The following is a 23,902-nucleotide window of genomic DNA, read 5'->3' on the forward strand; positions in this document are numbered from 1 at the left end:
GGCCCTCTTACGACAAGCGCCGCAAAATATGCCATGAAATCAACCGATCGGCAATTCTGAAGCAAGCCGGTCGCCGACAGATGCCGCGACTAGAAGAACTTCATGACAAAACGAGGACGGCGCAGGCGCGTGGTATTTTGCCCTTTCTCGATTTTTTGATTTCGGCCGCTGTGTTCACCGCTTCTGCGCTGGCGCGTTCGCTTTTCTGCCCGTCCCGGATCGAAATTTTCTCCAACTGCACATTCCGTTCGTCCGTCAGTCACCTTTTACCGACTCTGTTTCGTGGGTAAGTCGGTCAGTTTGTGTGAGCGAAATCAAATCCGCAATTTTCTTGAGAAATTAAAGCCATCGTGCTGAAATTAGTGTCGAATCGCGTCCCCCGATCGTAAATTAACCCGACTTGGTATACAGTTTTTACGATTTCATTTACGTAACACCCTCCGAAAATTTGAAAGCTCTGTTTCCGGCGGAGACCGCCATGATTGATTCGTGTTTCTAATTAAAAGCCGGGATATTTTTGCGGTGGCTTCTTTGTTTAGTTTTAAAGAATTAAGTTGTACTGCAAGGTGTTTTGTGCTCGATTAAAATTGCATGGGGACATTTCCGCACTATTTTCATCACATTTTCGTTACGTAATTGTCGAAATATCAACCTTTAGTTCGTCCTTTGCACGCAAGTAGATTTTTTGACAGTCGTTGAGATTCTTGCATTCGAGAAGGAACCAGTGTCAAGTGTTTCCGTTTTCTAGGCTGTTGGCTGTTGTAACAAGAAGGAAAAATTGAAAAAATGTTTGCGTGTGCCAGACTGATCGCCCCAGCTGCCCGAAGCGCCGTAAGTAATTATTCCGCGACTTCTATCATATCGTTACATAATGCGAATTTTCCTATTACACTCGCTTGGGAAAATCGAACGATAAAGCCAATCTAACCTCGATTTGCTTATCGTTATGTAATCCAAATTGCTGGGGTTGGGTTGGACAATTTTGTTTTTAAGAAGTTTAGAGGGTTAAGAAAGGCATGTGGGTTTCATTTGATCTATCACTTGAGGAGTGCTGGTTAGCGTATCACTTTAAGAGTTTTAATTTTTTACAGTATATAAAACACATCCGTGTTACATAACTTCTAAAAAACATTTCATTTGAACAGCTTGCAAATGCACCCAAACAATACTTGAGGCCCCTAAGTGGTGCTGTCAACCAAAGTCAGTCCCTAGTCCAGTCGGTGCAGCAGCAGAGGCAACCCACATTGCTCCCAGCGGTTCGCGGTTTCCAGACCAGTCCCATATCCAGAGATATCGACTCTGCTGCTAAATTTATCGGTGCCGGCGCCGCCACAGTTGGAGTAGCAGGATCGGGTGAGTTTTTGGCGATTGTGGCTCGTGCACATACATTCCTGGGGACATTTAAAATTCGATTGGCAATCGTTTAACCCGGCACTAACATCGGTTTTAGGTGTAGGAATTGGCATGGTGTTTGGCGCGTTAATAATTGGATATGCTCGGAACCCTAGCTTGAAACAACAACTATTTTCGTATGCCATCTTGGGCTTTGCTTTGTCAGAAGCGATGGGACTCTTTTGTTTAATGATTGCTTTCTTACTGTTGTTTGCGCTTTAGGTTTAAGTCCAAATCCTTTGTGTGTGTCTGTAAATAAAATTGATTCCTAACCTCACTTATTTTTTGCATTTTTATTTTGTTGGGGTTGTTTGCTATGCATTTGCAGGGTGTTTGTAAGGTAAGTTTTAACCCATTAATTGAACTGTCACTCTCCATATTAAAGATCATATCATTAAAGTGCTTTTGGAAATGTGAGACAAAGTTTCTAAATATTCATTTTCAGCTTCTTTGGTTGGAGAGGTTTTCTGTTATGAACAAAGGTAGTACTTTGTAATCGCAAATAAATATAAAATATTCGTTGCATTCCTTCTATGTCGGTTATTGACATTTGCTGAAGTAACCAACAGTATGATTGATGACACAGCAGCAAATTCAATTCAACAAGAACCAGCGCAGAAGGAAACCAAAAATTTGTAAATAGTATTACAGTAGCCTATGGAAGTTTGAAAAATTAACAATTCCATTTTGTCCATCACAGATCATAATAGAGTTTTGTAAGTCATATTTTGTAGTCGCTTGTCTTCTATGAGTAGGTAATTATTAATAATTAAGTCAAGTATTAGGTGACAGTTGGCTTTTTTATTCCATTCTATTGATAATGAAATATGTACACTTCAAATACTAAAACATAAAATAACCAAATTTACATTATGTTACGAACCTATGTATGGGTGGGTTAAATTACAATTTTTTTTTGTAGCACTGCTTAGTTTGTTCAATGGTGACAATGCCGAGTTTGTTTGTTTGGAATTTTTTAAATAGATCCTTTGATTTTGTCATTACTGCACTTGATAACTACCACTTTTTCATTCTGACAATTGTTAAAGGTATATGTTTTTTCTTTTTCATGTAGGAGCTGGAATCGGAACCGTATTCGGTTCCCTGATTATTGGTTACGCGAGGAACCCCAGTTTAAAACAGCAACTCTTCTCGTACGCCATCTTGGGCTTCGCGTTGTCTGAAGCCATGGGTCTGTTCTGTCTTATGATGGCCTTCTTGTTATTATTCGCCTTCTAAGAATGGCGTGCAATTAAAATATTCACCGTCATTTCCATGATGTTGGGTTACATTGCCATCATGTAACTTGTACTTGTTTTTTTTAAGTGTTAATCGAAATTATCTGCAATAGAACTTTTTGTATTTAGCGGGGCTCTGGACAAATGCGGGGACATTTGCGAGACTTTGGGCTTACTTTTTATCATCTGTTACATCTGTATTCGCAGCTTCTTCGTCCATTTGTCCTGAATACCGGCCAAATTTATTTAAAATGCGAGGTGACACAGTAATGCATATTGTACAGCGATTAGAAACATTATGAAATAAAATCGGTTAGTTACGACCTTTTTCATGTTATGTTTTTTTTTCTACCCCTTTCCCTTTCCAGTTTATAAACTTTGCCTTCGATGATAAGTTCGGCGATTCCGCGCATGTGGCGCTTTCGCGAAAAATTTAAATGGTTTATTCCTGTGGATATTTTTATTTAAGCTATTTGAATCCTATCGCTTTCACAATTAAATTAAAAAGAATGTGAAGCGTGAAGAAATCCCTACGGGTCAATGACGGTGATTCTGCAATTGCCAAGGTAATTTTTTTTTTTATCTGGATATTAGCCATTTCGATGGGCTTTGTGAAAGTTTTGCATTTTCGATTAGCAACTTTGGACATACTAAATGCGGATGATTTATTATTACTCTTGATATTTTAGAGCCAAACAATACCAATTTCGTGAGATCAAAGCCGCCTAGGTATTTTATACATTTTATGGCTGTTTAGCTTGTATAACTGTTATTGTTTTAAATATTTCCGAACTTATTGTTTTTCAAACGTGGTTTATAGTGGTTATATCTCATGTTAAGATATTTTAATGTGCTTTCTTTGTGCTGATCACAAACTTAATCTAAATACTTTGAAAATTACTTTTGACTTGACAGAATTAATTTATTTTTAGTAAAAACACGAAATTTTCTATAATAAACACGCTTCTACTGAAATGAAAATTACATGTAAAAAAATGGAACATTAATAGATTATAGCAAAAAAAAAATCAAAAATATTTAATTGGTCTCAAGGTGTGAATCAGGGACACCAGAAATAAAATATGTAAATAATAAAGAACTAATATTTATTTAAAAAATAAAAGGTAAAAAAAAACATCTCTTTCTAAGCTGCAATAATATGTTATTTTGTGCCTGATTAAATCTATACACTTTCGTAGAAAAATTATAGCTATATAAGATCATTCAACTGCACTTTACACTGTTCGCCGCCATCACGCTCTTAGCAGCAAATAAATAAGATTAACACAAACATAACTGGGATGTTAAGTCACCAAAAAATCACCTGGAAAATTTTTCTAATAAAACTAAAATGTTTTCCTATGAATCGCGCGTTGACCCTCCTCATCGAACTCTCGCTTCGACACCCACATCTTTTTAAATGTGTCGAGCGATGCGAGAATCGATCCTCCGATCCATGTCGAGTACAGTCGTTCTTGTGGGGCCGAGATCTGGAAGCAACATCAATTTCATAAAGAATGAAACAAAACGACATAACCTCACTTTAATTTGGATCTCTTTGGGGCACATTTTTTTAATTTCCGACAACAGTCGGTCGCCAAAGCCCCGGAATAAAGTCGAACCGCCTGACAAAACGATGTTTTTGAACAACACCTTTCGCAGGTCCAAGTCAGACTTTTGAATAGAATACATGAGCACCTCATGCAGTCCCTCACATTCCTCACCTGAAAATAATAATTATACCTGCGTGATAATAACTTAAAAGAATTACCACTTGTAATTTTTTGCCATTAACTAAACTTCAGACAAATCTTACCAATTAAATCCGGCTTAAACAATATCTCGGGCGCCCGAAAACGGGCGGGCCCCACTTTGATTATGCTACCGTCTGGCAATGTATAGTTGATTTGTTCTGTGTCAACAGACTCCTCTTTGGCGGGGTTACTAGAGAGATAACAGGCCTTCTCCTTGAGGGTCCGTACTGACTCGAATTCGGCTGTTGTCCGGAAAATGATTCCCTCTTTCCGAAGCAACAGTCGGAGATAGCGGGAAACATCCCGACCCGCTATGTCAGATCGCATTATGCTATGGGGCAGCGCGAATCCTTCGTAAATGGGTACAGAGTGTGTGACGCCGTCACCCGAGTCGAGCACTACACCGGTCGTCCGACCCGTAGAATATCTAATTCAAACCATTTAAGACAAATGAAATATCAATCGTAGTTTACTCACAAACTAAGTACAGCTTGCATGGAAATGAAGAGGGCGGGGACGTTGAACGTTTCAAACATAATTTCGGCCGCTTTCTCCCTGTTAGGCCTCGGGTTTAGGGGAGCTTCTGTCAACAAAACTGGATGCTCTTCAGAAAATGTGTTTAGCTGGTCTTTGCTGTAGATGTAGCTCCAGATTTTCTCCATATCATTCCAATCCGTTACTATGCCGTGCTCCATCGGGTACTTTATCGACAACAAACCTCTGTGCTCCTCCGCTTTTGGCCCTATAAAAATATCGCCCTCGAGTGCCCCCGCCATTACCCGGACGTGTTTCGGTCGACCCACACTAGAACGACACGCAATTTAGAGTTTAAATTAGGCTTTTTTTAGTCACCCACTAGTTGGGAAATCTGCATTTGGGGATTTGGTCGCCCGCGAAACCAGCCTTGATCACGCCGGTCCCCTGAAATACCAGATATGGTTACACGTAGCCAATTTTCACCGCGTTAGAATTTTTTACGTTGTCTATCACTACGGGTTGGTTGACAATAACTTCGTAAGCTTCCATTTCACATAAAAAAAACACGCCTATTCTACACACTACTCTGCGGTTTTCGCATTTGACAAGCTGTCGAATGGACTGACTCACGGTCTTCTTCGTTTTCGATTAGCGGGTCACATGCGGGTTATTTTTGTGTGGTGGTTAAGTGATTTCAGTGTTATTGTTTTATTATTTTCATTTCGGCGAAATCTAGCGTACACGGCAACGACCAGTTTCACGGTTCTCACAAGGGATGGCGCCACTACCGAAGTCGTCGACCGGTCAGTTGCTAGATGGCGACACGTTGACCGTTTTTATTGCGTCGTAAAAATCGTCTTTAACCAGTGTTTACGATCGCGTGCGTATAAAAGCGGTTAGTTGCTCAAAGATGCAGTCAATCGTTCCGAAAAACTTCGTACAGCGTACACAGCAGCGTGTACCGTTCGGTCGAAATTCGTACGTGGCAGAAATGTAAATTTGTGTTTTCGCCTGTGTCCTAGTGTAGTCTGCCGTAGCATGTGGGTAACTCGTATTTAGAAGAAAAAAAAGTCATGTGTTCTTTGATCGGTGGTATCGAAGGGGGCGCGACCCACTCGCACGCCGTAATTTTGAGCGCCGCCGGCGAATTGGTTTCGGTCGCCCAAGGCCCGACCACCAACTACCATTTGATTGGAATGACGGAATGCCGGAAAAGGATAGCCGACCTGATAACCGAGGCTAAGCGGAACGCGGGTAATTGACGCTTGTTTGTAAACTTTGGAGGCATTGTTTGAGAGGTTTTGGTGGTAGGCATCGCGCCGGACGTGCCGCTAGAAGCGCTCGGCCTGGGCCTGAGCGGCTGCGAGCTCGAAGAGAGCAACGTCGAGTTGCAAAAGGGGTTGGAACGCAACTACCCGCTCCTGTCGAGACGGTACGCGATCGGGAGCGACACCGAAGGCTCGCTGGCGGCCGTCTCGAATCGCGGCGGCGTTACTTGCATCGCGGGCACCGGCTCCAACACCCTGCTGATCAACCCCGACGGCGGCAAATTCCAGTGTCGCGGCTGGGGCCACATGCTCGGAGACGAGGGCAGCGCTTGGCACATATCATGGCGCGCCATCAAGTACTGCTTCGACGACCTGGATCGGTTCGAGGACGCCCCCCACCCGATCGACGCGGTCTGGAACCTGGTGCGCGATCATTTCCGCATAAAAACGCAACGCGACATTCTCGACTCCTTCTACAAGAACTTCGACAAGGCGTTCGTTGCGTCGCTGTGCAAGCGTCTCGCGGATGTCGCGAGGGGCGGCGACCCCCTCGCCGCCGCCGTATTCCGCGAGGCGGGACGACATTTGGCGAAGAGTGTGGCGTCCGTGGCGGCCCGGGCCGCCCCCGAGCTCACGTCACGAGAGGGCGGTCTGCACGTTTTGTGCGTCGGCTCCGTGTGGCTCAGCTGGGACCTTCTGCGTGACGGTTTTGTCGACTGCTTGCGGAGCGAGGGGCGGCCCCCCGCGGGCCCGCTTTCGCTCCTGCGGCTCACCACCGAGATGGGGATCGGATCCGCACTGATGGCCGCCGACAGGCTGGGACTCCGGCTCGACCGCGACTACACCAAGAATTTCCACGTGTTTTATGTTTACAATGATGAAGCAAATTAAAGGTTATTTTTTTATCCTGGTTTCTCTCTTGTCCATTTCGTGGGTACCTTAATTGAAAGAAATCGGTCAAACTTCTACTTACACTGCTTTTCGCGTTAAATTGGCCACCTCTGGGGTTCCTCAAGGTTGCCATTTAGGGCTGTTTTTTGTTGTTTACATTGAACATGTTAGTGGTTTCCAGCATAGCAAATTGATTTGTATAAATCTTGAAAACTGTTGGGTTACATCTTTCACCAGAAGCAATGATCCAAGATTTAAGCACGTAGTCAAGCTCTTAATGTTGGAGAATCGAAAAATGGTGACTTATACTCTTCTTGCATACAGGTTTGAATGGCTTTGTGGATTCCTTTGCAAGAATACTATTTGAAGCGGCACCTCTACAATTTTTAAACTAAACCCTTTAGAAGCATCTGAAGCATAACGCCCACTTATTTAAATGCAAACCGTGAATGCTACTATAAACCTGAATCTCAGAAAACAGAGATTCAGATGTGAGATTTTTCGGGCTGTTAGGCCGAGTTACGCTTTGGTAGCAAAACCAATTGACCACAGCCTAACAACCCGCAACATCTCACAGATTGTAATTTGTAGTCTTGTTTTTTAAACCCTGTTTTTATTTTTTCTTCGAATTTATAATGTAACCGAAAACATGTGGGGACTGAATCAGTGTGATGAGCCACTTGTTGAAGCTGCTTTTTAAGTTCACCTAAAAATCTAACGAATCAGAATATGTGATTAGAAAGTACTAGTTACATAGGTTAGCTTCATGAAGGGAGCCATTACAAGGCATGCTCTGTTTAGTTAGCAAGGCCTATTTCAGCGATGTCACGACGTGATGTTTTTGTTTACTTAATTGATTATGAGAAAGCGTTCGAAAAGATGATGCAAGTGCGGAGGAACACTGGATTAGACGACGAGGATATTAGAATCGACTTATACTGGAATCAAGCAGTCACTATAAAGCTCAATACACAGGAACAAGGTAATGTCATTGCTATACAACGTGGAATTGCACAGGGCTGTATTCTTTCTCCTCCGATCTACAACTCATACTCGGAGGAAATATTTAGCGCAGCCTTGCACAACGCCGACCCTGGAATATGATCTGAAAGTGAACGTAAGTAACTATCAACTGTTCATCAGAGAGAGCCCAGTAAAGTGTTCACATTCACTTATTTGGGAGCGCTAAATAATGAGCAATGAGACTACTCTCGAGAGATTAAATACAGAATAACAAAAGCAAGACAAACTTTTATCAAAATGTCAACACTTTTTAAAAACCACAATTTGGACCTAAACCTCAAACTTGATGCTACATTTTCTCGACACCCTTTTACGGAATAGAGTTATGGACATTGGCACAGGCAGCAATTGAAATGTTTACACGAAAATTCTGAGGATATTGTGGATGGACAGGGTGAATGAATCAGTATTGGAAAGAGTGAGCAAAGGAAGGGTAGTGATAAACATAAAAAAAAGAAGACTTGAATATCTTGACCGTATAATGCATCTCTTGCAGAAGAAGATTTTTATATTTTTGTTATTTCGAACATAATTTAACTAAGTTTTATAAACATTCCTTTTCGTCGACAACAAAAATTGGCATGTATATTCCGTTCATTCTTCTGTGTCACAATAAATAAATAAATTAAAGTAGAATCCAGTCCCTATTTGCTGTCTCGGTATATAAGGGTGTTCAGCAGACACACTATGTGGCTTTAGCGTGACTCCTCCTTATATTTTGTACCAACTTTTCCTGTACCCCTGTACATACGTCGGTCTTAAATCTTTTACGACAGTGTTGCGACACCCGAAACAATTCTCGCCGCTGACCTATTTTCCAGCTCGGACAAAATATTTGTCGTGTGCACCAATGTTCGACCACTAATTGCGTCGCTTTTATAACTTCAGAGCTGTCACTCTCTTCATTAAAATGGAATATGTAATGCGTGTGTCCTTGACATTCCGCTTTGTTATTATTGGAGTGTTTGCAAACGAGAGTTCGTCAAAATTTAGCGCGTTAATCCATCGCGAAAATATCATCGATCGAAATCAGTTTATTCCGAATATAGATAAAAATATTTGTTCAGTGACACGCCCGAATATAAAAAAGTACCGGTATTAGCGCAAACAACTCCGTCGATATCTGATTACTTTACCGGCGATTTTATTGCTCTTTCGCGAGAAATTTCATTTACTGCCGCTTATAAAATTAATAATAACCGAGCGTTTTGGCGACGCGCGAAACATCAATCAATTTCCGATAATCCGCGTCAAAAACAATGCATCAAGTCCAATGTCAACACGCGTTTCCGACGTCAATTTAAACGATTGTCCCTAAACGACGACAAGTGCGTTGAATTTTTAAATTGTTAAAATTGATTTAATAATAGTCAACGTCACTCCGAATATGAACGTGTGAAATTTGTCGCGGTCTGATGGTGATGCCCTCTATGGGCGAAAATTGAACACTTTTACTTAAAGGCCCCGCGGTCGGAAACTCGCATAGGCAGTCGTACGTTTTCCGAAGGTTGTGGGATGGCCCTTTCAGACCTAAAATGTAAAAAGCGATTGGTGACAACGTTCCCGGTAGTGACCCCGGGGTTTGTAGCTGCCAATGGTGCGAACGTATGGCGTTAGATGGCGCTCGCAGCGAGTTAAAAAATTGGCACCAGATTTCAAACAAAAACAACTTGCGCAATAATTTATTTTGGCATACAATATCACAAACAAACGGGGAACTAGAAGCTTTGGGCGCTGGCTTTGAGCAAATTGCCCAACACGATACCGGCAAACAAGAAAGAACCAATCCTGGCACTTGACGCGAACTTTTGCGAACAGTCTTTGACGCTAGCAACATCCAAAGTGGCGATCTGATGAGCCAAATGACTAGCGGCGACGCCCACAGCGGCATAATAGGGCCAAGTCTGGGCGGCTAGATAGCCGGACAACAGTAAATTCGCTACCATCGTCGCGGAGAAACCACTCAGCCACTCTTTGGTGTGCTGGTCAAATTTGATGGCTGTCGATTTTATCCCGATCCGCAGATCCTCCGTTTTGTCCTGGTGGGCGTAAATGGTATCGTAGACAATCGTCCAGCATACTCCGGCAAGATAAAGCGGGACACAACTAGCGTCCAGATAACCTTTCACTGCACTGTATCCCAGGAGCGCCCCCCAATTGAATGTGAATCCGAGCATAAGCTGGGGCCAGTACGTGTACCTCTTCATCAAAGGATATGTGGCCACCAGGACTAGGGAACTGGCACCCAAGAATACGCTGTACCAGTTTAGCTGGAGAAGTACCCCGAGACCCAAACTAAGTTGGCCTCCTAAAAAAATAAATGACTGCTTCAGAGTAACATCATTGTTCACTAGCGGTCGATCTCGGGTGCGTTGAACTTTAGAGTCAATGTCCCGATCCCACATGTCATTAATAGTGCAACCAGCCCCTCGCATGATCAGCGCCCCGGTGCCGAATAGAACAAGCATGTATGGATCAGGGAAGCAGCCAGGGATCGCGGCGGACGCTATGCCCCAGCTGCAAGGCCAAAACAGGAGCCAAGTTCCAGTCGGTTTGTCGAGACGGATGAGCTTTAAATATGGCTTGATTTTTTGAGGCGCGTTGTCGACTAGCCGGGCCGCTAATTTGGGCTCGTCTTGACGCGTGTGCAAGTTGGTTAAAGACGCTTTGCATCGGTGTATCATTCGGTAACCCCAAATTACGTAATTCAAGTTTCGCAGCGAACATTTCCTCAACATCATGCACCAACCTAAAACATAATAGGTCGACTACTTTGTGACGCATTAACAGGTCTCCAAAAACAAGTATTTTTATTTCAAGTTGGTTTCTTTGCTATAAGGACCATTTCGTATCAACGATTTAATCGGTTTTCAAATTACATTTAAAACTTGCATTCGCTTATTTGAAGGTTAGCTTCATAGAACAGAAAATGTGTTTGGAATCGTCAACGATAGATGCCGCCAAAATTGTTATCGCAAAATTGGTAATACCAGATAGTTATTAGATAATATAGAGGCCCTATTTCGGTAAAAATTGATGCAGATATTTCCACTCATGTCATGTCATGTCATGTCTCTACGTTTCACCCACTAACCTGCGCTTGCCGCCATTTTCTTTCTAAATCATTAATCATTAAATCATTTTCTCAAAACATGATTTAGGTATATTTTTTAAAAATACTGGCGCAAAAATGCCGCTAGCTATTAAACACTATACCGGCCGTTTAGAAATCCTAATTACGTACGGCGCTTGCCGAAACATTGTCCTGATACCTAACTACCGAATACCGTCAATGCTCAGTGATGTTGTTATAGCTGAGAGCCGGCATATTTTATTTTAAAGTAGGATATAATATTAGGGCTATTTGATTTCAATTGAAAAAACCGGTTTTATTTTTTCGATGGGGGGCAGGGGGGCGAAGTCGGGGGGGCTATCTCGGAAACGGTACGACCTGGGGGGTCGGGGTTCTCGCCATCGAATTCAGAAAAAAATCTCGAGGAGGAAGCGACCTCAAAAAATCGCTTTTGAGGAGGTAGCCCTTTTTCGGTTTTTCGAGGTTTTCGGAGTTATTTGAGGTCGGATCGGGGCGCGGACGGTATATTCGCGTAGAGGGGCCCGAGGCGCACCGGAACCCTCAAAAAGGACGCCCCTCAAAATTGAGGAGGTATTGAGGTTAGGGAGGGTCTCGTCTCCTATGGGACGGATCGAAAATTCGAGTACCTACGTCGACGCGCCTATACCCGGGCGTCGTTCTGAAGGCCCATGTCCTATACCCGTCTGTGGAGTTTTTTTTGAGGGCGCCTCCTCAAAGTTCAAAAAGTTTGCTATCTCCGAGGTTTACCGGCCGAATCGCTTCGAAACCGGCACGGGGGGGTTTCTCGGGTCGGAAACGCCGGATCCGCCCTCAAAAATCTCCTACCTCAAAAACTCAAAAATATGACCTTTTTCAATGTTGTCGTTGAACGCGTCGATTAAGGTCGCGTTAGGTCCGGCCGGGTTCGGATCGATACGGGAGGTGGTCGAAGGAACGGCCTTTCTTACGATACCCTCCTCCCCGATCTCCTCCCAAACGGGGGGCGACAAGGGGGGATCAAAAAAAAGGACCGCGTTTTTCACTTTCCCAAAATCGGAAATCGAAAATTCCGACCTCGGGGCGTGAGTGAGGTCGCGGAGGGGCGTCGAGCGCCGCCTTGCCCTACCTCCTCAAAAATTCCTCAATATTGAGGTAGCGTCGGATTTTTGAGTATTTGAGGTCGGGGGCGGACCCGACCCGGACGCCCCGAAAGCCCTATACTCAGGCCACGCGTCGAGCCCGAGATCGACAATTGGCGAATTTTTTTGTTGAGGTTTTGAGGAGGTCAAAGGTCAAAAAGTTTGCTATCTCCGAGACCGTCGTTCCGATCGGGACCCAACTCGGTAAAGTTCTGGAGGAGGTCGGGGGAGGAAGTACCCGACCTCCCTCCTCCTCCCTCCTCAAAAAAATTTTTGAAAATTTTTCGGCGGCGTCCCTTTCGAAAAATTCCCCCTCCCGCCCTATGGGACCGGGAGGGGCGCCGAATTTTTTTTAAGTAAAGGGAGGACGGGGCTTTCGCCTGACGCGGTCGGATCCGAGGTCGGTCCCATAGGGAGGGAGTGCCTCCCACAAAAAAAATGCTCAGTGATGTTGTTATAGCTGAGAGCCGGCATATTTTATTTTAAAGTAGGATATAATATTAGGGCTATTTGATTTCAATGCTACATATTTCTCAATTTTAGGTTTTTGTAGTATGATAAAATAGTTCACTCGGTTGCTAAGATGGATAGAAATATAGTTCTGTGCAGTGTTTCGATTAATAGATTTTAAAATATTTAATCTTAAAAAAAACAAGAAAAAAATACCAACAAAAATTATTTTTATTATATATTGATTTATTATTTAGATTTAATAATTTTTTTTTGTGTGATAATCCTCAAAACATTTTCCCATACATAAAGGAATTACACAATATGAGCACATGAAACAGGTTTCCTTCCTTTTTCCGTTTTTTTTGCAAACTCTGCAGCGCTTTTGAGGAAACTTCTTATTGCCTGAACTAGTAATTTTCACAATTTTATGTTGTCTCATGTCTGCAGAAAGTCTCATTGGTGCATCTTCGCGAGAAACTCTCTTGGATACATTTCCTGGACTCTCTGAATGAACATATCCTTTTTCAATCCAGTTTTGCGCAATATTTTTCAAAAAAGATGAAAATTTTATTTTTTTTCCTGGATTCAGAACCTTGAAGACAACAAATGAATTGAACAGTGCAGTATTTAATATGAACATAAAAGCCTTCTTTGTCCATTTCACAGTTTTTCTTATAATAGGATTATAAGCAAGGTATTGGTCTGCTATATCAACTCCCTTCATGTACTTATTATATTCCAAAATTGTTTCTGGTTTTTGTATCAGATCGCCAGTTTTTCGATTTATTTTCTGGGTTTGTATCATTCGAGCCTGGTGTATTGTTGAAATCATTCTTACAACTCTTTTATCTTTCCAAATATGTATTAGAATTTCACCTTTTCTACGGAAGTTGTGTTGTCCTTGTTTTAAAGTAATTTTTTTTAGATCGTGTGGTAGCCCGCGGTTCTCTCTTATAGTTCCACAAATTCTTATCTTTTTGTAGAGTAACTTCTGTGCTAACTGAACACTGTTGTAGTAATTGTCCATGTAAACATGGTGCCAAATATTTCCATAACCATCTAAAAGGTTTACGACCAGGTTTTGCAATGTTTCTCCATTGCCACTATATAATTTAAATTTGCATATATATCCAGTGTCGGATTCACACAACATTCTCACTAATAACCCATACTTTGTAATCTTTCCTGGGTTGTACACTCGGAAACTTACTCTACCTCTGCAAGGAATCATGGCTTCATCCAACGATAGATTTTGTTTTGGTTTATAGACTTTATCAAACTTCTCTATAAAGTATTGCATTATTGATTCTACTTTAACAAGTCGACTTGCGTCATCAGGGATTGCACTATTATCGCAAAAATGTAGTGATTGTAGTATTTGCCTGAATCTATTTCTAGTCATGATTTTACCAAAAATTGGTGTTTCCATGTACGGATCAGTAGTCCAATAATCGTTAACATTATTTTTTTTTACTTGTCCCATCAATATATTCAAAGCTAAAAATTTCTTGATTTCTGTTATCGTGGTATCTCGCCACTGCTTTGTGCTTTTTACACGTTTATATTTATGCATGTTTTGCATATAATATCTATTTGTCTCTGTTACTAATAATTGAAAAAAATCATCATCTATAAACAAATCCACCACGTCTGAAATATTTTCTGCATTTCTTGGGAACACTTTAACCCCAGAATTTCCCAAAAATGGGTTTACTGTAATATCGTTATCGATTTGGGACCAATTTGATGTTGAACAGTTCTGTTCGTTTTCCAATATCGTGTCTTCTGAATCGCTGCTTTCAGATTCACTTATAATTGGCAAAACATTTCTTTTTCTGCTACTTTCTGCTAAATCTGTATCGTCGCTGTTACATTCTTCATCATTTTCAAACTCAGATAATATATCGGCACATACCTCATTACATTTATTAATTAATTCAAAGTCGTCTTCTTCCATGATATCGCAGGGCAAACAATTAAATTAATATATAAATTACTTAATTAATCAGTCAATTCGTAAGTTAATTATTGCAGAACACAAGCTAACTCTTAAATTATCAGTTATAATGTGACATTTACTATGACAACAAAAAACGTACTACTACGTCAACGGCGCCTAGATTTACAACCAAAAATAACGTACCACTACGTCCACGGCACCTAGATTTGTCACAATTAATGACGTATTACTACGTCAACGGCTACAAGATTTTGGATGAAAAAAACGTATTAATACGTCAACGGGCACTAATGTGTTAACAATCTGTCAGGGGCCATTTTGATTGTTCAATTTCGCAAGGTTAACTGGGTTATAACTACAATTCCAAAAAAAAAACTGAAAAATCTATGTTTATTGATTATAATTTTCTACACATTTAAGAGGTTATGTTGATTTTTTGAGCATGCAAAATCATTTCTTTGCGCAATCGATCTCTGTTTTTTGTGTACCATTTAACAAATTCGGCCACCATGGGGTTTGACTTGTCGCCATTCTTCTCCAACTCTTGATAGTATGAGTGGCGAATGACTTTTAAGCAGGTGCTATTCCGGTAAGGCACCCATGTCACTGGATCGACATACAAAGCGGGCAATCCAGTGACTGCACATTTCAGCCTTTTAGGTTTAACAGGGGGAGGCTTGAGATTAAAAATCTTTTTATAGGTGACATCGTGTGGATCGTCGGTTATCGTAATAAATGTACGCTCACAATATATTGACTCACTTTTTACCTCTCTAAAAAATAAACCCCCAGGATGATAAAACCGAATTCTATATGAATATACCCTGATTTTTCAATGATAGGCATCCGTGTAGACCGGTATTGTATAACTGGGCCTGTGAATGTTTTTTTCGCGACCCGCTTAGTTTTCTTCTCCAGTTCCAATTTCTGGTACCTTTCCAAGGACTCTATGTTTTCCATCTCTGTTATTTTAGCCTCTTCAAGGAGCTCCTCCTGAGTTGGAACCCAGGTGTCCTCCCTGGGTCGTTTCACTTTTTTGCGTTGTTCTTGATCGCGCACTTTTACTCTGTGCTCAGTTGCCGCGGTTTTTGCAGCAGTAGATTGCCTCTTTGACTTCCTTTCTAAAAGCTAAGGAGTAAAGTCAGAAAATATACCTCAAACTGTACCTGATTGATCCAGGACATCCAGAGACTGCCGTGGTGGCTTAGGTTTGGACTTCTCCTTAGGGGTCGATAATGGCTCTTTGTATGCTTTGGTGACGAGCCTTCTCTTCTTTTTAGGCCCGCTTTCTTCATCGTTGTCTGAGACAGCTTCATCGTTTTCGTCTATACTAAAGTCCGAGTCAACGATATCCTCGCCTTCCTCTTCCGCTCTAAAATATACGCCTTCCACATTCTACGCGTAAAACGACCGAATTAGTGAACAGTTTTACTCGTATTCGTTATCCGACTCCGTTTCGACGAAACCACCGTAGTTTTGCTTGTAAAACTCGTCCTGGCATTCTTCTTCTTCGTCGAGAAGTTTCGACATGCGGTTGCCCGCATTGGCTCGTTTAGATCGCAACATATTTTTAATAAATATAAATGACCAAAATATAGCCTTAATTTTCTTACGTTAAAAAGTTTTTTTTGGTTGGCAGCAATTGCAGCTAAAGCACGGCATACCTGGAATGCAAATTTAATGATTGCACCACAAGCATTGCTCGTCGATCACTTTTATTTAGATATGATATATGATAAATGAAAATAATTCTTATAATACTGTAACGTGCCTTGGAACGTTTCCCAGCGCGTATCCGGATCATAAAATTTTTTATTGTGGTCTGTGTGTATTGATATATTTATATATATATATATATATATATTTTTGCTGTTCTGTGATGTTAACCTAAAGGCAGCAAAAGGCGCTTTAATGTGTGTTACTAATATTCAATCGATAAAAATGGCTACATAGTTAAATAACCGAATATAATGATTAAGAATTATCTCGAAACTCTATCCTTAGCATCTAAATATGAGGGGCGTAGAGTTTATAGCATTTATTATCTTTTTAATGCGAAGCGCAAGTGGTTGGTCCTTTGGCTCCTGGATTTTGCCTAAGGTAGACAGCTACAATCCCTATTGTTTCGTTAAAGAGTGCTGCAACAAAGATTGGATCAATTTCGACAGAGAGAGTGAGTGTACCATCAGAGCCACCAATCACGTTTGTATTAGTTGAAGCCTAAAGGATGTATATTTTTTGCCTAGGACTGAGCAACCATTAATTAAATCACTTCCAGAAAACTTCAAAAGTATTTATTTGATCTGGTGCGCTTTTGTTTATTGTCTCATTTATTTATAGAAATGATAGTGATTCTTATTTTAATTCATGACTGTTAGTAGCTAGTAAATTAATAGCATTAAATTATAATCTAGCTCCTTCATTATTTATATATATATATATATATATATATATATATATATATATATATATATATATATATATATATATATATATATATATATATATATATATATATATATATATATATATATATATATATATATATATATATATATATATATATAATTTTTTTTTTTTAATGAGCGTCTTAAAAGTACTGAAATCACTTCAGTGGGGTCCCCATCCATTGTCAGAATTATTGCGATGAAATTATTTTAGTGCTTAGTAAGAATTTGAAGGGCAGGGTGTATGGGCAACCTCTGGTTAACAACGTTGTGAATGCGCTCGCCGCCCATTTTAGCCCGCACTATGAACCGAGGAAGGCTTTAACCATCAGTTTCCACGGGTGGACAGGCGGCGGCAAAAACTACGTCGCCAATTTTATCGCCGAGAGTATATTCAGGAAAGGCGCAAAAAGTAAATACGTGCATCAGTTTATTGGTCGCCTCCATTTCAGTGAAGAAGCGAAAGTTGAACACTATAAGGTACTGGTTGATCGGGTAAATTGGGGTCGTAGCTCTAATATGTCTTCAATGTATCTTCAAGCATAATCTGGTGCAGTGGATCAAGGGTAATGTCACATACTGTCCACAACAATTGTTCATATTCGATGAAGTTGACAAAATGATCCCGGACGTTTTAAACGCCATTAAACCAATGATCGACCACCGAGACAACATCGAAGGCATTGATTACCGCCAGTGCATCTTCATTTTCCTGTCAAACACCGGAGCACAGTTAATCAACGAGCACTACCTGGACATGTACAAGGAGGGCCGTAATCGGGAAGAGTTGGCCCTGGGAGACTTTGATGATTACATAAAACGGGGCGCGTTCAACGAGAAAGGTTGGTTTAACAGGGACGGTGCCTGTCCAATAAGCCAGTTGTGGCGCTACTTCAAATACTCCTCGTGGCTGGGAACGCTCTATTATGCCGTCGTTTCAGGGGGATTTTTCCAAAACGACAACATAAAAAGTGACCTAATAGATCACTATATCCCTTTTTTGCCGCTCGAAGAGAGGCACATACGTCTATGCATCAAGGACGAATTCGTTTTGCGCCGTGTTTTGAATCCTAGCGCGCAGCACATAGACGCAGTGTTGAAAATCGTGCAGTGGGGCCCCGAAGGCACTAAACTATTTTCGAAGACCGGCTGTAAGCGGATCGGGGCTCAGGTGGGGTTACTTACGGAACAGTACTACCGAAAAAACGAGTTGTAGCACCCGCAGATTACTTTTTACCTAATTTTTAAATTAAAATCTATTTTTTATGGGAGGTATTTTTGTAAGGAGTCCAAAATTTTCCTAATAGCGTAGTTTGATCATCCAATTGGAGGTTATGTTCAAACCTGATGTTATTCATTAAACTCGACACCATAAACGCGGGATTAAGTTGGGGGAAAGCGTTATCGTCCCGGCCTTTATGGTATCCTAATCGAAAGCTTTGTTCTTCCGAAATCGAATCTTCAAACGCCCGATTGTACTTTTCTAAAGTGACGTGAACACTACGCGCCCCAGAGGGATTTGCCAACTGCAGCGACCGCGCATCCGGAACCCGATCTTCATCGTTCTGGATCCCTAATATTCCGAAGAATTTTCCGGTTCTAAAGGGGGAGAACGATAAGCCCCCGATTCGCAGTGCACAAATTCTTCAAAAAAGGAACCCATCGCCAAGCAAACAGAAGTTGTAGGAGGTGTCATTTGCGAGGCGGCGGGGCGACATCTCTTGGATATTACGTGTAATGAAGACTTTGATTCGTCGCCGTTAGATGTCACATCCTGTCGGGAAATGAGTGCGATTCTTTTCCCGTTGTACTTAGTATTATGGGTTGCAGAATTTTTATTCTCTTTTTTTGTCCGATTGTGTTAGCACTTTGAACTGTGGTGTTAAATAGAGTGAAAATTTTAAAAATAAATATTCGGCTATCACTTAAAATGTATCCCTTGTGTATTCTCAAATGCAGATCACTTTTAAAATTACAAGGAAGCAAACATATACCTCAATAACTTAAATAACTTTATTTTTGCACATAGGCAATATATACATAACTAGGTAAAATTAAATTAACACAAGACTTTCGTGGGGAATGTTGCGCCTGGGCTGTGTCACATTACAATTCCAAAACAAGTTATATGTAACTCTATATTGACCAACTACCGCATTACTGCAAAGGGTTTCCCTGAAAAAATGTGGAAAATTAACTGCCGGCCATATGAACCTAAAATAATTTACCCATTGTTTAGCCATAACCAATATCGTGTGTTTGTCCAATCGGGGCCCGATGAGGGGGTTCATCTGTGCAACATAGCAGCAAAGCCAGCTGAAAGGTGCAACTCAAGTCACATGACCCCACACTGTTTTAAACTAAATACTCACAACAGCCAGCAACACACACCGGTCAACATCAGTATCACTTGAATTATGCTGAAAAGGGAAGGAAAATAATAAATTACCTTGATGCTATACAATAGCCTTAACCTTACCCCCTGTTGGGTCCTTTCGGCACGATAAAGGGCAAAACAATGCCCACCCCGCCCCACAATACCGTGAAAATGATAAAAGGTAGCGCTGCCGCACCCATGGTCTTGAATTTAGTCGCCCGACTTTTAAAAATACAGCGAGCTTCGAAAATTATCTGCCAAGCCCGTATCACCAAAAGCAGAAATTGGCAGTCGACTGTCGACAATCATATGATCCTAGGAGTCGATTTTGGTCGGTTGGCGTATCTTTTGAAATGCTCAGCAATTATCTAACGAAAAGTATCAACAAAGAAACGTTTTATTCGTCGAGCGGCTTTAACATAACTATAACAATGGAAAACAAAAATCAATATCTTTTAAATAACGGCTAAATTTCGATATATGGAGGAAGCAGAACACAGTTGAATTTTCCTATCTGTGCCTTTTCATACTCTGTGTTGCTTTGGCTGACAAGTGTGCCATGGGTCGACCTCGTGGATTGATTGAGTCGTGCGTTACCTCTTCTCGTTGCTGCCCTCCTGATCGAAAAAGCGATTGATTGAAATTCATTGCGTGCCGATTTGTGATTTTATTAATTTGTGGAACGAGCAAGTGTGGTACGTACCGCTTTATTTGCTATTTACCGAAATTGTTTCGTTGCGTTTGATTTCAACGGGAGCCATGCTATTGTATAGAGCAAAAATGGCCGCCATTGTTTAATTACACAACTCTTGAAATTTACAAATGAAATTGCGGTGGCCCGGTTCTACCTATCGATATCGCCGAAAACCACATCCAGGGAAGCTGAAAACATAATTCCCACGTTCGGTAAAATTTTCCGATTAAACCTCGTACCTAATATGGCCACCGCGTCGGCTAGCAATAAATTTTTCGCCATGTAATTCATTCCCGACAAGTGCGCGAAACCGGGCGAGCGGATTTTGCATCGATACGGCTTCGACGACCCATCGGACACCAAATAGACACCGAATTCGCCTTAAAACCCGAAATTAAACGGACAATTAGTAATATTATGCATAGATTCAGTTACCTTTGGGGTGTTCGATGCACGTGTAGGTTGAGCCGGGGGGCACTTGGAATCCGCGCGAGAACAACTTGAAGTGATGGATGATACTTTCCATGGACGTCTGCAACACAAAATCGAGTTGCTAGGGTTCTCGGTAGCATGGTGTGTCGCCGTATACTTTCATTTCTCTTCTCGAGGGTGGTGTTATTTTGTTATCATCCAGTTTGACTTCGCCTGCGGGCATTTTGTTTAACAATTGGTTGATCATGCGGCACGATTGCCTCATTTCCTCGACGCGTATTTGATACTTGTCGTAAATGTCGCCTTTGCGGCCCACGGGCACGTCAAAGTCGAGTTCGTCATACACCTCGTACGGTTTCGCCTTGCGAATATCCCATTTTACACCGGATGCCCGTAGCATAGGTCCCCTTAAAAAACGTGACCCATTTTGAAGTTTAAAAATACGTTTTCCTTGCAGGTGGTCGACTGTCCGGAAACCGAAACGCATACGGGGGGTAAGTGTTTCCGATTCCTGTTTAAAATAATTTTCGCCCATTGTGGCGGAAAAAATAATAGTGAATAAGCCAAATTGGTTGGTTTAAAGACCATTGCGTTGTTAGAGTTCATTTGTCAATTCAGCTTCTCACGGATAGATGGCGCGTCTTTAAATGTAGGATTGCGGTCTTACGAGAATCCTCTGTTGAGCGCCTCGTGTGCCGACACCACCGCGATGTCTCGCGTTCGACTCCTGAGTATTCTGTTTTTCGTCACGAAGTCTTCGAGCTCGTCGAGCCGCTCCGGTATTTTGTTGACGATTTCGAATATGTCGTCCATGAGACCTAGGGGCATATCCTTTGCGCGTGACGGCGACGTTGAGGTTCGATGCCGGATAACGGGACTTTCGGGAGCTTACCTGACTCACCCCGCCTATCCGAAAGTAGCCGCAATGCATACGCGAGCCGCAGACCCGCTCGCATATTTCGTACATTTTTTCGCGTTCCTCGAAGAACCAGAATAGGGGCGTGATGGCGCCGACGTCCAGCATTAAAAAGGACGTCGCGGCAAGGTGGTTCATAATCCGGGTTAGTTCCGAGAACAGGGTGCGAATGAATTTTGCCCGGCGCGGCACCTTGCGGATGGTTCGGGTGGAATAGGCTGCTTTAACATCTGGTCGCCAATTTACCTGAACTTTGAGGAGTTTCTCGACGGCTAAACAGAACGCGTGTTCGTTGCACAAAGGGGACAGATAGTCGAGTCGGTCGAAATAGGGCAACGCTTGCATGTACGTTTTGTATTCGATCAGTTTCTCGGTGCCCCTGTGGAGCAGCCCGATGTGGGGGTCGGCGCGTCTCACGATCTAGGCGGGGTGATAAAATGTTAGGGGCAAAAGTTACGAAAGATGGGGTTTCCCGGGGACTACCTCGCCGTCCAAATGCAGAATCAGCCTCAAACACCCGTGGGCGGCTGGATGAGCGGGTCCGAAATTTAACTGGATGAGTTTCACTTCCATATCCCTGACCGGCCGCTTGGCGTTGTGCGGTTGCATTTTGATTTTGGAAGTGACATCGTCCGGATATAGGACCGGCCCTTCGAAAAACTTGAAGTAATCTTCGTTGGCGTACCACTGCTTGAAGCGCCGAAAGGTCTGCTGCGCTGTTCTCGGCTTCAACAGTTTCGCCATTCGAGTGACGTTTGTTAGGATGACGGGCGGGCGTGGTAAAAGTCAAAGTCGCGGCGTCAAGATAAATTCAATATATTTGTTTTTTGTTTTTTTATACACAGTTTTTGAGATAATAAAAATCATTACACGTAGGTATAAATAAAATCTCTTAAAAACATTTACGTTTAGGGTGATGGGGTGTATGATAATAGTTGTTTATTCCTTAGACGCTTAATGGGAGAAAGTCTAATTACAACAGGTCGTTCCGATGATTGCTAACAAGAATCGATGCAAATTGTTACGATAGGTTCCGTTATGGGTAAATTTTTGATTTTCGACGATTTTTTCGTAAAGAGAAACTCAAAAATGCGGCGGTACCTACTGCGAAGTCGGACTTAGGGTCTAGGTGGCGCGCGAGACGCCCAAAAGTAAAAGGTGTCGGTGGAGTGGGGACATGGCGTTTCGGGAATTGACTTTATCAGCTTCGGTTGGTTCTTTGCGGGTCTGGCGCGCCCATACAATTTTTCTTTAATATATAATATATACACGTATTTTTAGTTTAAAATGCAGTCGGGTATACAGGGAACGTTCGTTCCGGCCGTAACGACCGACACGGCCGCTAATAAATTATAAATACTATTCGTTCCTCGTAACACAAAACAATAATATAGTAGTAGTAATAATAATAGTGTTTTACACAGTACAAGTTATAGCCTATAGGGGTCGTTTGGACCTTGCGTCGGCAAGGGTTACGGGGTTTCTTTCGATACATAGACAGCGCCACTAGTCACATTTCTAACGTCGCGTGTGTTCGTTTCAGTGTGTGGTTTTTTTTCTCTTTTGTTTGCTGGCTCCAGTTTGAACTCTCATAGTTGCGTTTACATAATAAATATCCATCCCTACAGATAAATATAAATATATATATAGAGTTTGCGGGATAATATCGTCGATCTAAGCGTAAAAGAAAAGACAACGATGCGGCGGGACGGGGACCGAGGGGCGTGGGGCGGCAGCGGAAAAAGAACAAGTTAAGCGCGTTGCAAACGAAACACAAAGTCTACCACCACTGCATCTGTTCCATGTGCACGTGCACCCGCTGCTTGATCCACAGCACCGCGAGGTACACGAACGACGTGATGGTGACGAAGTAGAGGAAGGCGGACAACATGCATTTGGTGTCGTGGACCGCGACTAGTTTCGCGTCCTCGCCGCCCCCATCCTCGAGCTCGTCGAACGTTTGGACGACGAGGCCGTCGTAGTTCTTGGGCGCGGTGTCGTTGCGCACGACGAACGTCAGGCGGTACGGGGTGGGAGGCGGCGACTGCACGACTGGGGCGGTTCGGGGCAGGTCGCGGGAGTCCGCGCGGCTTCCGTTAGAAGTGTGAATAGCGGCTTGTGTCAGTCAGTAGCATTTCCTGGTGCACGCGCATCTGCGCACCACGTCGACGTCTTTCGTGTAGCGGGTGCCGTCGGAACATATGAGCCGCACCTTTCGCCGTTTGCTCTTGCGCGCGTGGCAGCAGCCGGACGACGCGCCGCACGCGCCCACGCACTTGGACATTTTCAACGGCTTCCTCGACCTGCACCCGTTTTCCGAGTAGTACTCGCGCACCTGCTCCTTCCTACACGTCGGAGCTGGAACGTT

General features: G+C 42.4%; 9 protein-coding genes across 13 annotated transcripts in view; 3 read left to right on the forward strand and 6 right to left on the reverse strand.

The window, feature by feature from the left end:
- Nucleotides 1–152: 152 nt before the first annotated feature.
- On the forward strand, nt 153–2,960 carry LOC132702665 (ATP synthase lipid-binding protein, mitochondrial). The gene is made up of 4 exons (XM_060671452.1): nt 153–286; nt 749–831; nt 1,146–1,353; nt 2,468–2,960. Exons 2-4 carry the CDS (start codon nt 787–789, stop codon nt 2,629–2,631), a joined length of 417 nt encoding a protein of 138 aa, XP_060527435.1. The 5' UTR covers nt 153–286; nt 749–786; the 3' UTR covers nt 2,632–2,960.
- A 786-nt stretch (nt 2,961–3,746) lies between these two features.
- LOC132702662 (beta-centractin) lies at nt 3,747–5,516 on the reverse strand. Its single transcript, XM_060671448.1, has 6 exons — nt 5,363–5,516; nt 5,241–5,305; nt 4,862–5,188; nt 4,447–4,811; nt 4,173–4,354; nt 3,747–4,120 (listed from the first exon to the last, which is right to left on the reverse strand). The coding sequence occupies exons 1-6, from the start codon at nt 5,408–5,410 to the stop codon at nt 3,977–3,979; spliced, it is 1,131 nt and encodes a 376-aa protein (XP_060527431.1). The 5' UTR covers nt 5,411–5,516; the 3' UTR covers nt 3,747–3,976.
- A 208-nt stretch (nt 5,517–5,724) lies between these two features.
- LOC132702663 (N-acetyl-D-glucosamine kinase) lies at nt 5,725–7,039 on the forward strand. Its single transcript, XM_060671450.1, has 2 exons — nt 5,725–6,115; nt 6,173–7,039. Exons 1-2 carry the CDS (start codon nt 5,935–5,937, stop codon nt 7,018–7,020), a joined length of 1,029 nt encoding a protein of 342 aa, XP_060527433.1. The 5' UTR covers nt 5,725–5,934; the 3' UTR covers nt 7,021–7,039.
- A 2,654-nt stretch (nt 7,040–9,693) lies between these two features.
- On the reverse strand, nt 9,694–11,244 carry LOC132702664 (4-hydroxybenzoate polyprenyltransferase, mitochondrial). Its single transcript, XM_060671451.1, has one exon. It carries the CDS (start codon nt 10,782–10,784, stop codon nt 9,762–9,764), a length of 1,023 nt encoding a protein of 340 aa, XP_060527434.1. The 5' UTR covers nt 10,785–11,244; the 3' UTR covers nt 9,694–9,761.
- Nucleotides 11,245–15,041: 3,797 nt separating this feature from the next.
- LOC132702667 (vacuolar protein sorting-associated protein 72 homolog) lies at nt 15,042–16,409 on the reverse strand. Its single transcript, XM_060671454.1, has 4 exons — nt 16,101–16,409; nt 15,835–16,040; nt 15,492–15,789; nt 15,042–15,441 (listed from the first exon to the last, which is right to left on the reverse strand). Exons 1-4 carry the CDS (start codon nt 16,232–16,234, stop codon nt 15,084–15,086), a joined length of 996 nt encoding a protein of 331 aa, XP_060527437.1. The 5' UTR covers nt 16,235–16,409; the 3' UTR covers nt 15,042–15,083.
- Nucleotides 16,410–16,548: 139 nt separating this feature from the next.
- On the forward strand, nt 16,549–19,028 carry LOC132702666 (torsin-1A). The gene is made up of 4 exons (XM_060671453.1): nt 16,549–16,841; nt 17,330–17,595; nt 17,657–17,957; nt 18,057–19,028. Exons 1-4 carry the CDS (start codon nt 16,682–16,684, stop codon nt 18,329–18,331), a joined length of 1,002 nt encoding a protein of 333 aa, XP_060527436.1. The 5' UTR covers nt 16,549–16,681; the 3' UTR covers nt 18,332–19,028.
- Nucleotides 19,029–19,110: 82 nt separating this feature from the next.
- Nucleotides 19,111–19,728, reverse strand: LOC132702583 (V-type proton ATPase subunit e 2). Its single transcript, XM_060671328.1, has 4 exons — nt 19,595–19,728; nt 19,488–19,535; nt 19,344–19,431; nt 19,111–19,290 (listed from the first exon to the last, which is right to left on the reverse strand). The coding sequence occupies exons 1-4, from the start codon at nt 19,690–19,692 to the stop codon at nt 19,273–19,275; spliced, it is 252 nt and encodes an 83-aa protein (XP_060527311.1). The 5' UTR covers nt 19,693–19,728; the 3' UTR covers nt 19,111–19,272.
- Nucleotides 19,729–19,935: 207 nt separating this feature from the next.
- On the reverse strand, nt 19,936–23,425 carry LOC132702402 (NADH-ubiquinone oxidoreductase 49 kDa subunit-like). The gene is made up of 9 exons (XM_060670994.1): nt 23,319–23,425; nt 22,018–22,318; nt 21,781–21,954; nt 21,511–21,726; nt 21,286–21,449; nt 20,776–21,025; nt 20,622–20,718; nt 20,426–20,566; nt 19,936–20,374 (listed from the first exon to the last, which is right to left on the reverse strand). The coding sequence occupies exons 1-9, from the start codon at nt 23,423–23,425 to the stop codon at nt 20,337–20,339; spliced, it is 1,488 nt and encodes a 495-aa protein (XP_060526977.1). The 3' UTR covers nt 19,936–20,336.
- Nucleotides 22,335–23,902, reverse strand: part of LOC132702581 (protein slit) — a 165,467-nt gene continuing 163,899 nt past the window's right edge. For all 5 annotated transcript variants that reach the window (XM_060671323.1, XM_060671325.1, XM_060671326.1 and 2 more), the window contains one exon: nt 22,335–23,892. In XM_060671323.1, the coding sequence (XP_060527306.1) occupies nt 23,660–23,892 (233 nt within the window). In that variant the 3' untranslated portion in view covers nt 22,335–23,659. The remainder of the gene's footprint in view (nt 23,893–23,902) is intronic.

This window comes from Cylas formicarius, unplaced genomic scaffold (assembly GCF_029955315.1).
Source record: "Cylas formicarius isolate icCylForm1 unplaced genomic scaffold, icCylForm1.1 PGA_scaffold_5__7_contigs__length_24384050, whole genome shotgun sequence".
Taxonomy (NCBI): domain Eukaryota; kingdom Metazoa; phylum Arthropoda; class Insecta; order Coleoptera; family Brentidae; genus Cylas; species Cylas formicarius.